The sequence below is a fragment of the Rutidosis leptorrhynchoides genome, chromosome 2 (genome assembly GCF_046630445.1).
Source record: "Rutidosis leptorrhynchoides isolate AG116_Rl617_1_P2 chromosome 2, CSIRO_AGI_Rlap_v1, whole genome shotgun sequence".
NCBI lineage: Eukaryota > Viridiplantae > Streptophyta > Magnoliopsida > Asterales > Asteraceae > Rutidosis > Rutidosis leptorrhynchoides.
The window spans coordinates 570,338,007-570,350,830 of NC_092334.1; the positions used below are offsets into that span (position 1 = coordinate 570,338,007).

At 36.1% G+C, this 12,824-nt stretch overlaps 1 protein-coding gene and 1 long non-coding RNA gene across 2 annotated transcripts; both read left to right on the forward strand.

Moving 5' to 3' along the window:
- The first annotated feature begins 487 nt into the window (after window positions 1-487).
- Window positions 488-1,799, forward strand: LOC139893182 (uncharacterized). Its single transcript, XR_011774377.1, has 3 exons — window positions 488-984; window positions 1,064-1,134; window positions 1,503-1,799. It is a non-coding gene; the product is annotated as an uncharacterized lncRNA (long non-coding RNA).
- A 2,443-nt stretch (window positions 1,800-4,242) lies between these two features.
- LOC139889810 (uncharacterized) lies at window positions 4,243-6,129 on the forward strand. Its single transcript, XM_071872735.1, has one exon. It carries the CDS (start codon window positions 4,243-4,245, stop codon window positions 6,127-6,129), a length of 1,887 nt encoding a protein of 628 aa, XP_071728836.1.
- Window positions 6,130-12,824: the final 6,695 nt, after the last annotated feature.

The following is a 12,824-nucleotide window of genomic DNA, read 5'->3' on the forward strand; positions in this document are numbered from 1 at the left end:
TTATGTTTCGTTTAACCAACCGAAGTTAACAATTTTTATTTTATCCTAAATGTTAACAATTTTTATTTTATCGAGTACATTGTAATCACGTGACATGTTTAGTTTATAAATGAATTTCAATCTACTTACCATTTATGATCAACGTTCTTCATATCGGGTACCTATGTGGGAGTATTAACTTGTGTCCCGCATATATTGATTGTCCCTTGGGATAATTGAATACCCATATATATATACAAAGCTATATATTATTATTATACATCTTCTACCGACGAACATAAAAAATGATCCTCATTGGTGCACGTGTTGTCCCCTCTCACAAACACGTACTATTCACGGTTTTTTTATTTAAATCCTGAAAAAAAAGTCAAAAGCCAATGAGTAGCGTACACATCCCTGAATAAACCCATACCCTCCACGCCTTCTCACCCATTCCCTCATGTCTTCTACCCTCACTTTTCTTCATCTATCTCTTCCATTAGCCACCATCTTCTACAAATCCAAACAAACAAATTACCAACAACCACATGAACATCGCCATCTTCCACATATCCAAACAAACAAGTCTTAACAATTACACACTCACACAATGGACCTCCACGCAGAAAGCCGATCAACATCGACGCTATGGCTCGCAAGATCGATGTCGATGATCGTATTCCTCTTCGTAATTATTACCGAATCGCTGACAATTTTCTTGAACATGTATCGTTACTTGATATTGAAAATATATAATGAGGGCGAACCTATTTACTTTAAAATCGTATTTATGTTTGTTATTTTTGATGCTATTGAAATCCAATTTGATCAATTATAGTGTTTTTATTAGTTATTTGGGGTTTACATGTTAGCTTATTTGTTTGTTTGAATTTGAGATTTTGTCAAATGCTGGTGGCTGCTGATCTGTTACAGACAAGGACAAACCAAGAATTCACCTAAATTGAAGGACAAATCAAGAGTTTTAGGGGAAAGTGGTACTATTGGGTATGTATCTATTATTATTGAGTTAATTAATGAGTAAATTAATGATTTTTGTTAACTACTACGGTTTGTGCAACTGCAGAAACCGACTTCGACATACCTTTACGGGCTTTATGCGACAGTCAGTTTGGTTCAGCCCATCACTCAGACTAGGTATAAGATAATCCAATGGGGTTTTTTTCTGTAAGTGAGATGCTCTAATGAACGACTTGCTATTATTTTTTAACAATTTATGAGTATGTTAAGTTCACATTAATTTAATAAAGTTGCAAATGGATTTAGTGTTGTTCATTTGTTTCGCGCCATTTCATTAACATTGTCAGTTGATTTTCGATCAGTCCGAAGGCTTTCTACAAATTTTTTTGTGTTGTTTGCTCTGTATAAATATGTACTAGTTGATTTTTGTTTGCTCTTTGTAGTTCCATCATGTAGAATTTTTTACCCAAATAACTTATTTTGCTAAGAATAAAATGTTTCAACTATAATGTTGGCTAATTTGTGACGATATTTTGTTAACTTAGGAATATTTGATGAAAGTGGGAACCCAATATGGATGAACACGGTTGAAAGGATAAAAAGAATAAGAAAAAGAAAGGGGGTAATAAGGCTCTGCTAAAGAAGTTCAAGTTCCTGTTGTCGACAGACAGATGGACGAAAATCAGCCGTAAGTATATGTCTATATCATTGTTTTTGTTGTTTTTTTATTTGTTCTAACACAGTATAATGGAAATTATAACTTATGATCTTACTTATGAGTTATGAGTGACTATTGATTGTTGCAATGATCATAAGTGTCCAGTTTTGATTGTTTGAAAATGTACTCTTAAATGTGTAATGTAATTGATCATGGTGAAATTACAAGTACATTATATATGTATATAGTCACTAACCACAATTGCATCGTTCAAACTCTGAAGTAATCATGTGATATGCGAATAGTGTTAAATTCATTAGAATTAATTTAAGTGGGTTAAACATATGTTTTTATTGCATTATATATGTATGTAAAAGACTTTCGTAAAATGCTAAATATAGAGAAACAAAATGTAGATATATGTTAACTAGCTTTTTGGGAGTATAGAAAGAGTTGACTATATGAGCTTTTTTGGTAGGTAAAGTGTTTAAAGAATTGTATATTATAGGTAAAGTCTCAAAAACCATTGTTGCTGAGATGTTGGTGATGAATTAATAGATGCTAAATTTTTCACTTATTCATTTTTTGTTTCTTTATTTGTGGGTGTCATTAGTATTAATATATTACAGTTGTTGTCTTTGGCTTCTTTCTTCATTTCTCATATGTACTCCTTTTCAGCTCATGCTTTATGATTTACAGAGATTGTCATCATATAATGCTGGTGCTATTTATGAAGGTTAAGTGCATTTCTATTAATATTCCTTAAACAATAGACTAGGTTAAGCTATTCAACACTGTATGTCTGAATTCATTGTTTGAAACTTTTCAAGAGTTGGTGGTTTCTAGGTGTGATAGGTATATCATGTTTCAGCAATAGGTGGTGTTCAATAAATAGCAACTCTAAACCGAGCTCCTGGGATCTACCAAGAAAAATGAACAATTGCGCTAGCCCCACTCATAGAGGAACAACATCAGCGACAACCTGTTTCAATGTCACATACACTGAACGAATCTAAATACAATGTAAATTTGAAATATATGATTATGGCTGATTTTGTACATACTGTTAGGATGATTTTTTGATTGGTGAATAATTTGAAACTAATTCAGTTGTGGAGGATGTTATCGAAATGGTTGCAATTAGCTTTGGCCTACCAAAAGATGCATTCAGAGTCTTATGAAACCAGGTGAGTGTTTGTTTATATTTGTTTTTTTTGGTATTATCTCATGTAGGGTTGGCCATATGAACTTGCCAACTGAAATGAAATATTGAAATAGAAAGTTCATTGTTTTTTCTACTGATTCATGATATTTGAGTATTAATGAAGATGTTATGTTGCTTTTTGGCTATCATAGTGATAACCTCTCTTATTTTTTTGGACTTGCATTCCAAGTTTGAAATCAATTGCAAATATTTTTAGCAGCGAAGCGTGCCCCTTAATTCTTGTTATTATACAAAGTGCAAAGTCAAAAACTACTCCATTGCATCAACGGTTCACCCACTTCCTTGTTACTAAGTATGAACCAAGTTAACATAAAAACCCTTTAAACCCTTGAAGCATAAAGATTTGATGAGATGAGAAAATTATTTGAACATACCAAATGGGCTTACGGTATTACATATCATTCAGATTAGATGAGAAAGCAATACTAACTTACATAAATTCTACACAATTGTGTTTACATAATTAGGTGGACCAATTAGATGAAGAGAAATATGTGAGAGAATGAAAAAAAAAACATATGACTCTTCATAACTAATGTCATGTCATTTTGAATTACTGTACTATGTAAGAATTATGTAAGTCTAGCAAAATTCTTTATAATCTCATCTGCTTTCGCAAGGAGGATTGGCCCCGATTACTTCGCAAGGATAGTGTACAAAACAATTTTCAAAAGCACCTTCGCATGGGGTATTCGCAAAATTTTTCGACTTCACAAGACACCAATTTTAGCAATATTATTTTATTGCATTCTAGTATCCACAAGGATTAAAAATGACAAATGTCAGGGAAAATCGCAAAGAACGGTAGTCTACACATTTTATGATTTTTATTGAATTTTTTTGGTCGAGTTGATATTTTATAAGGTAGTGTTTTTGGTATATAAGTAAATTTCCGAAGAGAAATGCTACAGTTATTGCAGTAAAAAGATGTACGTAATTCCGCCCCCAAATAGGTCTTAAGCCAAAATATGCATGCGCAATCAGAGGACATGGAAGATTAGCCAAATAGTTATCAAGAAGCAAAGCTTTATAATTTTATTTTGGTGTCAAAGGTTTTGTTAACTTACAATAAGTCAATATTATATTTGATGTGCATGTATCTAAGTTTAGCTCCTTTAACCCAATCCATCACCCAACAAATAGTCAGGCCCAACATCCAGAGGGCCCAATATAGAAATTGTATGGGTTGAAACCACACAAGATGGGACGGACCTCAAGCCCGAATCCTGAAACGCAATATCGTAATTTTCAAACAAAAGTGCTTTAAAAGTTACAAATCCTGTTTCATCACAAAGTTCATAATACAGTAATATTTTGAGTTGTTTCACGCAAGTGTACCTTTCTAGGAGGGAACGGGTTTTTTTGGGTCGAAGGTGGTTGAGCTCCGTTTCTTCTCCAGGAAATGGCGATGAATCGCAGCAATCTCGTTGCTTCTGCTTTTAATGCTTTCATCAAGTTCAAAGGTTATCTCTGTGCTACCAACATTTTCATTGAAACCCCCTTTTCATTTTCCTTTCAATTAGGGCTTCGATTTGATCCTCCTCATATTACAATTTCAGCAGCTTCCCTCCACTCGAATTCTTCCTCAATTCATTGTGATTATGATGAACGCCCTCTATCTAGGTATCAAAAAGTTACCAACTTGAATGATGCCTACAATCTGTTTGATGAAATGACTCACAGAAGACCTCTGCCATCTGTGTTTCAATTCACTCAGTTGTTGACTGCTGTCACCAGAATGAAACATTATTCTTCTTCACTTGATCTTTTCAAACACATGTGTTCAATTGGTGTTCCTCTTGATAAATACAATATTAATATTTCTATCAAGTGTTGTTGCCACTTGCAGCGTACAAATGCCGGTTTTGCACTTCTTGGTATTTGCTTCAAACAAGCCATTGTACCAGATGTGTTCATTTATAGTACACTTTTAGATGGACTTGTTATAGAAGATAGGATTTTTGAAGCTGAGATATTCTTCAAAAAGATTATTAAACAGAATCTCTGCGAACCTAATGTAGTTATGTATAGCACAATGATCAAGGGACTTTGTAAGATCGGAAACAATGTTACTGCTATTGCTTTGCTTAGGCTAATGAATGAAAGAGGTCTTAAAGCTGATGTCGTTGCGTATAGCACCATCATTGACAGTCTTTGCAAAGACCAAATGATTGATGATGCTTTTGATCTTTTCAAAGAGATGGTGTTTCGTAAAGGGATTCTACCAACTGTGATCACATACACCTCTTTGATTCATGGTCTTTGTAACATAGGTCGTTGGGATGAGGTTTGTAACTTACTTAAAGAAATGGAGGATGAAAGGATCTCTTTAGATGTTCACACCTACAGTGTATTAGTGGATGGATTATGCAAAGACGGTAAAGTAGATGAAGCACAATCTGTTATCAACGTCATGATTGAGAGAGGAAAGATTCCTGACGTAGTAACATACAGTTCACTTATTGATGGTTACTGTTTACGAGGTGAAATGAGTAAAGCAAAAACAACTTTTGATTCAATGAGACTTAGATGTCTGGTCCCTGATGTTTTCACTTACAATTGCTTAATAAATGGTTATTGTAAGAACATGATGATAGACAAGGCCATGGATATGTTTTCTGAAATGGAAAGGATAGGTTTGAAACGTAATAAAGTCACTTACAACACCATGATACAAGGATTGTTTAGCGTTGGACGTTGTGAGGTTGCTCGCAAACTCTTTGATGAGATGCTTGCACAAAGTTTGGTCCCTGATGAATTAACTTATGGAATAATCTTAAAGGGTCTTTGCAGCAATAGTCAGGTAGAAGATGCATTCTCCTTGTTCAAGTTAATAGGTAAAAGCAAGCTCAATTCAAATATTGTTGTGTATGACATCCTGATTGATGGTGCAAGCAAATGTGATAGGTTTGATATCACATGGGTTCTCTTTAAGGACCTAACTAATAAAGGTTTGAAACCTGATGTGCGAACATATACAGTGATAATTAGTTGTCTTTGTAAGGAAGGTCTACCAAGTGATGCAAAGAAGTTGTTTCTAAAAATGGGTGAGAGTGGTTGCCCGCCAGATGATGTTACGTACAATGTTCTTTTGCAAGGATATCTAAAAGATGAATACTATGATGATGTAGACATGCTTTTACATGAAATGGAAGAAAGAAGTTACTCACTTGATGTTACGACCTTAAGACTGCTAGTGGATAAGATAGCAGCCGGTTCATTGAAGAATACGTTGACTGAGTTGATAGGTAGGCTAGTGCCAAAATACTTGATGGAAGCTTACATGTAGCCAAATTACTTCACTATTGGATGAAAACATCAGCTTTTGTCCTTTGTTGACAAGTGTTGTTGGTGCTCCTGGAGACATGTATAATGTCATCCTTATATGAAGTACTATTCAGATGAAAAAGAGGTCTCGATGGGAGTGATTCTCGTGACGTGTGTTGTCGTTCATTGATTGTTTGTTGTTGTATTGGTGCATTTGGTTATTGTAATAGGACCAGATCTTTTTGATCTATTTTTATTAAAATTAATTAATGTATCTCACCCAAAAAATGCAGAAGATATTGACTGAAAAGGTTACACAGTTGACATCTCAAGTATTTTGTTTTCATTAATATTTCTACTCTATTTCGTGTCAGGTGATCTGATTGGGCATGTGATGACACTTGTTCGTAATGATCTCATTATATATGTGTTATTTTTAATTGAATTTATTGGAGTATTATTTATGCCTCTACTACCCTTATATGCATTTGTTATAGTTATGCTGCTTCTTTCGTGTTTTGTGGTGACTTCCGGGATAAGAATGATATTGATATACTGGGGAGACGTAAAACCAGGAGAGTTGCAATTGAATCTTTAGTCAATCTTGGAAAGATAACAACATTTGTGTTAGTGATTTCACTCTGAAATACAACTACTCTGCATACATTGTCGATAATGTTACAGAATATAGTGACCTCATTGGTGTTGTTCAGGCTAAATTGGACTCAAAAGATTCACATTTCATGAGGTACTTTGGTTATCAATTAAACAACATTAAAATTTAAATAGCTTTGTGTATTTTTTAAGTAGTTTGTGTTTATGTATCTTATAAAAGTCAGATATTACATATATGAAATTATGTTGTTGTTTGATTGTAGGTTATCATGTTCCACTCCATTGACAATAGGCTTACTAAAGGTAAGAGCGAGTCACCACCTATCTGGCGGGGTACAAGACATCCACAACAAAAACGGTTGAAGATATATCGAATGGATGAGATTTGAGATGTTCATCTACTGCATAAAGAAATGTCAAAATAAATAAAAGATCAGAACTTTATTCAAGCTCATCACATCCTGTAAGTTACAGAGATCACAAGACACAACATAAGAGTTGACCGAACAGCAGAGTTGACCAGCTTTTTTTCTCCATTTAGACAAAAGCATATTTATGTTTAAAGTAACAAGGCTCTGTTAAAATACAATGCAAATTTGGTATTATAAAATAATATGAAATTAGTAGATGTATATATGTAAAATATCTAGATATTAATATGTATAAGAAAATATCTAGATATTAGAATATGAGAGAAAAATATAGAAATTGAAATGTAAAAGAAAAATCTAGATATTTGTAGGTTGTAGAAATATCTAGATATTTATATATCTATGAAAATATCTAGGTTCTAGAGTGTTCCATGGAGTAGTATAAATATGGGAGGAGATTTCATTTGTGTTGTGTGAAGGTGTGAGTAAGTGAAGTGTGAAGTTGTGAGAGTGAAATAAGAAGTGAGTTGTGAAGAAGAGAAGAAGAGTGTGAGTTAGCGAAAGTAGAGAAGAGAAAGCTTGTAAGTAATATTGTAATTGTAATTTAATATAAGTGTTTTTGTTAAGTTTCCCGATCAAGCCTTAGTTTGTGTTTAAATTCTTAGTGCACTTTTGTTGTTCTTATTATATGGTCGGCTCTGCCGCCTAAGTAATACATGGTCGGTTATACCGCCTAAAGATATATGGTCGACACTGTCGCCTAAGTACATTGTGCACTAAGGATTTATAAAATTAAAGGCTAACCAACGTCAAAGTGTTGGTGTAGTGAGTCTAGTATAGTCTAGGTCCTCTATAGTGGGTGTGTTGGGCTCGTCGAAGCTTCCAACAATTGGTATCAGAGCGGGTCGTTCGGGACCATTGCTAGTGGAGGTACTCATCGGTAAACGTTGGACGTTTACATCGACTTGTTTTCACCAAGGCTCTAAGGGAGATTCTGTCGGAGCACAGTTAGGAACTACGAAAGCTCATCGGTCAGGGACCAAGCTTATTGAACGTTGGACGTCATGATGGCAGATCTTGCAAGTACGATCAGTGGAATCAAGAGTCTCAATAACCACAACTATGGTTATTGGCGGACTTGCATAGAATCCTACCTACAAGGACAGGATTTATGGGAAATAGTTGCTGGCAGTGACACAACGCCTCCACCGAAAGAAAATGCCGAAGCCTTTAGAAAATGGAACATCAAGGCCGGGAAGGCTTTATTTATATTGAAGACTACAATCGAGGAGGATCTATTGGAGCACATCCGTGACGAGAAAACACCAAAGGCAGCTTGGGAAACTTTTGAAAAATTATTTTCAAAGAAGAATGAAGCACGCCTCCAGCTCTTGGAAAATGAGCTCGCGGGTATCTCACAAGGAAGTCTGTCTATTTCTCAGTATTTCACCAAGGTGAAATCTATCTGCCGTGAGATATCTCAACTTGCTCCTGAAGAGAAAGTGAGTGAAGCAAGGATGAAGAGAATTATCATCCACGGCCTAAGATCCGAATATAATGGATTTATAGCCGCTGTGAGAGGATGGCCTACTCAACCATCATTAATAGAGCTGGAGAATTTATTGGCTAACCAAGAGGCATTAGCCAAGCAGATGAATGAAGTGAGCATAAAAGGCAAAGAAGAAGCACTCTTCACCAATAAGAAGAAAACTATGTCTCGAAGACAAGAAGTGACGAAAGAAAGACATGCATATGGAGGCAAAAGTCATCTAAAACCAAAAAGCAATGCTTCAGGGGGAGCTCAACAAGGAAGAAGAGATCATCGCCAACAATACGGGGAAAATGATAAGAGAAAGAATGGTGAATGCTTCAATTGTGGCAAGAAGGGTCATTTTGCTCGAGATTGTAGATTCCCCAGAAGGCGAACTTTCGAAGGAAATGTGTCCGCCACAAGAGATGAGAAGAAAGAGGTCACATTCGAAGCAACCATTAATGAGGAAACATGGGATGCAGAAGCTGGACTCTCTGTTGAAGCTGACATAGATGATCAAGCTCTTACAACAACTTTAAAGTCAAAAATAAACTACAAAGATGATTGGATCATCGATTCTGGGTGCTCAAATCATATGACCAATGATGAGACGAAGCTGCAAGAAATGGAGGATTACAAAGGAAAGAGAGTCGTGTTGACAGCCGACAATTCAAGGTTGTCTATTTCTCACATTGGAAAGACAATAATTCCAAGTGAAGGTGACTCTCATAAGCTCCAACTCGAGAAGGTGTATCTTGTCCCTGGACTAAAGAAGAATTTACTGTCAGTACCACAATTGACAGCAGAAGGGAATTATGTGCTCTTTGGACCAGAAGATGTGTCCGTATTCAAGAGAGTGAAGGTGGTTGGCAATCCAATTATGCAAGGAAGAAGAATAGAGTCGGTTTATGTACTATCTGCTGAAACAGCATATGTGGATAAGACTCGAAAGAATGAGACGGCTGATATGTGGCATGAACGTCTTGGGCATGTGGGATACAATAAGTTAAAGGACATGATGGTGAAACGCATAGTAAATGGGCTTCCTCAAATTGATATCCGAACAGATACAATATGTGTTGGATGTCAATTTGGCAAAGCTCACCAATTGCCATTCAAGGAGTCAGCGCATCAGTCCAAGACACCACTAGAGCTCATACACTCAGATGTCTTCGGCCCAGTGAAACAAACGTCACTCGGAGGTATGAAGTATATGGTGACATTCATTGATGACTTCTCAAGGTATGTATGGGTTTACTTTATGAAGGAAAAGTCAGAGACTTTTCAGAAGTTTAAAGAGTTCAAGAACAAGGTAGAAAGTGAGCTCAATACTAAGATTCGATGCTTACGCACAGATAATGGAGGAGAATATTTATCAACCGAGTTCAACATCTATCTTGAGAAGCATAATATCAGAAGGCAATTAACTTGCCCCAATACTCCACAGCAGAATGGAGTGGCGGAACACAAGAATCGCCACCTTGCCGAAACTTGTCGAAGTATGCTTCATGGTAAGAATGTACCAGGTAGATTTTGGGCCGAATGTATGAGGACGGAGTCGTACGTGATTAACAGACTTCCACAAACAAAGTTGGGGTATATTTCACCTTATGAAAAATTATGGAAGATCAAGCCAACCGTCAACCATCTCAAGGTTTTTGGATGTGTATGTTACGTCTTCGTACCAGATCATCTACGAAGCAAATTTGATAAGAAGGCAATTCGATGCATTTTTGTCGGTTATGATGAATCAAGAAAAGGATGGAGATGTTGTGATCCAAATACTGGAAAGTGTCATACTTCAAGAAATGTGCTATTTGATGAAGCTTCTTCATGGTGGTCACCTCAAAAGATAGAGCTTCCAGAATCTCATGGATTAGAAGAAGTTCCAGAAGAGAAAGAAGAACATAAAGAGCACATATCGGATCCAATTAAAGAATGAGATGGATCGTACTCTAAGGAAACGAGTCCATGGAAAACTGAGGTACATCAATCTACATCCGAAGAGGTTCGTCCAATCCAAATGGATGTCGAGGAGCATGTGCAAGAATTACGGAGATCAACAAGGCCGAGGCAACCTAATCCGAGGTATGCCAATGCTGCTCATGTGGATGAATCAATACCTATTGAGCCTTCCACTTATGAAGAAGCAGCACAAAGTCAAGAATGGCAGAAAGCGATGGAAGAAGAAATTAATGCACTAAAAGAAAACCAGACATGGAGTTTAGTTCCAAAGCCAAAAGATGTAAAACCAATATCTTGTAAATGGGTTTACAAGGTGAAGACTCGATCAGATGGCTCCATTGAAAGGTATAAAGCTCGACTTGTTGCTAGAGGTTTTTCTCAACAATATGGGCTGGATTATGAAGAAACATTTAGTCCAGTGGCGAAGATCACAACAATTCGAGCTCTACTAGCTTTAGCCACTAGCAAATCTTGGAAGCTGTGGCAGATGGATGCCAAGAACGCTTTCTTACATGGAGAACTTGACAAAGAAATTTATATGGAGCAACCAAGAGGCTTTGAGAACAAGTCCCATCCTGACCATGTCTGCAAATTAAAGAAAGCACTATACGGCTTGAAGCAGGCTCCAAGAGCTTGGTACGGAAAGATTGGCGAGTTCTTAGTACAAAGTGGTTTCACAGTTGCTCCTTCAGATTCTAGTTTATTTGTGAAACAAGATCGAGGAAAACTAGCCATAGTGCTAGTATATGTATATGACTTAATCATCACGGGAGATCACTATGAGGAGATCCAAAGGACAAGAGAGAATCTGTCTATCAGATTTCATATGAAGGAGCTTGGAGAACTCAAACATTTTCTTGGACTCGAAATAGAGCAGAAAAGAGAAGGATTATTTCTGGGACAATAGAAATATGCGCGAGATCTTTTACAAAAGTACGGAATGCTTAATTGCAAACCTATTTCAACCCCAATGGATCCGAATACAAAACTACGAGCAGATGAAAGAAAAAGTCTTCAAGATGTTACCATGTATCGAAAGATGGTCGGAAGCCTTATTTATCTCACACTAAGCCGGCCAGATATATCTTATGCAGTTGGAGTGGTTAGTCGATACATGAGCAATCCGAAGAAGCCTCACCTTGATGTTGTACGACACATCTTAATGTATGTTAAAGGCACTATTAACTTTGGCATTTTATATAAGAGAACAAAAGAATGTCGGGTGACTGGATATTGTGACGCCGATTACGCTGGAGACTATGATACACGACGGTCAACAACTGGATACATGTTTAGTCTTGGATCAGGAGTAATATCATGGTGCAGCAAGAGACAACCAACAGTATCCTTGTCAAGCACTGAATCAGAATATCGATCGGCAGCATCAGCAACACAAGAAATTACTTGGTTGAAGCAGCTAATGGAAGATCTTCATCAATCAACAGATTATCAAGTAAAGCTTTTCTGCGATAACTTATCAGCTATACGTCTAGCAGAAAATCAAGTCTTTCATGCGAGAACAAAACATATAGAAGTGCACTATCATTATGTTCGCGAGAAGGTCCTTGAAGGGAAAATCATGATGATGCCAACAAAGACAGATGAACAGGTTGCAGATATATTCAGCAAGAACCTAAGTAAATTGAAGTTTACAAAATTCAGAGAAGCACTTGGAATGGTCTGCAAGACATCGTTAAAAGAAAATTTGCATTGAGGGGGAGTGTTAAAATACAATGCAAATTTGGTATTATAAAATAATATGAAATTAGTAGATGTATATATGTAAAATATCTAGATATTAATATGTATAAGAAAATATCTAGATATTAGAATATGAGAGAAAAATCTAGAAATTGAAATGTAAAAGAAAAATCTAGATATTTGTAGGTTGTAGAAATATCTAGATATTTTGTATCAATGAAAATATCTAGGTTCTAGAATGTTCCATGGAGTAGTATAAATATGGGAGGAGATTTCATTTGTGTTGTGTGAAGGTGTGAGTAAGTGAAGTGTGAAGTTGTGAGAGTGAAATAAGAAGTGAGTTGTGAAGAAGAGAAGAAGAGTGTGAGTTAGCGAAAGTAGAGAGGAGAAAGCTTGTAAGTAATATTGTAATTGTAATTTAATATAAGTGTTTTTGTTAAGTTTCCCGATCAAGCCTTAGTTTATGTTTAAATTCTTAGTGCACTTTTGTTGTTCTTATATGGTCGGCTCTGCTGCCTAAGTAATACATGGTCG

Bases quoted from the DNA above. Each gene is read 5' to 3' on its own strand.
- LOC139889810 (XM_071872735.1), top strand. From the start codon at position 4,243: ATGGCGATGAATCGCAGCAATCTCGTTGCTTCTGCTTTTAATGCTTTC.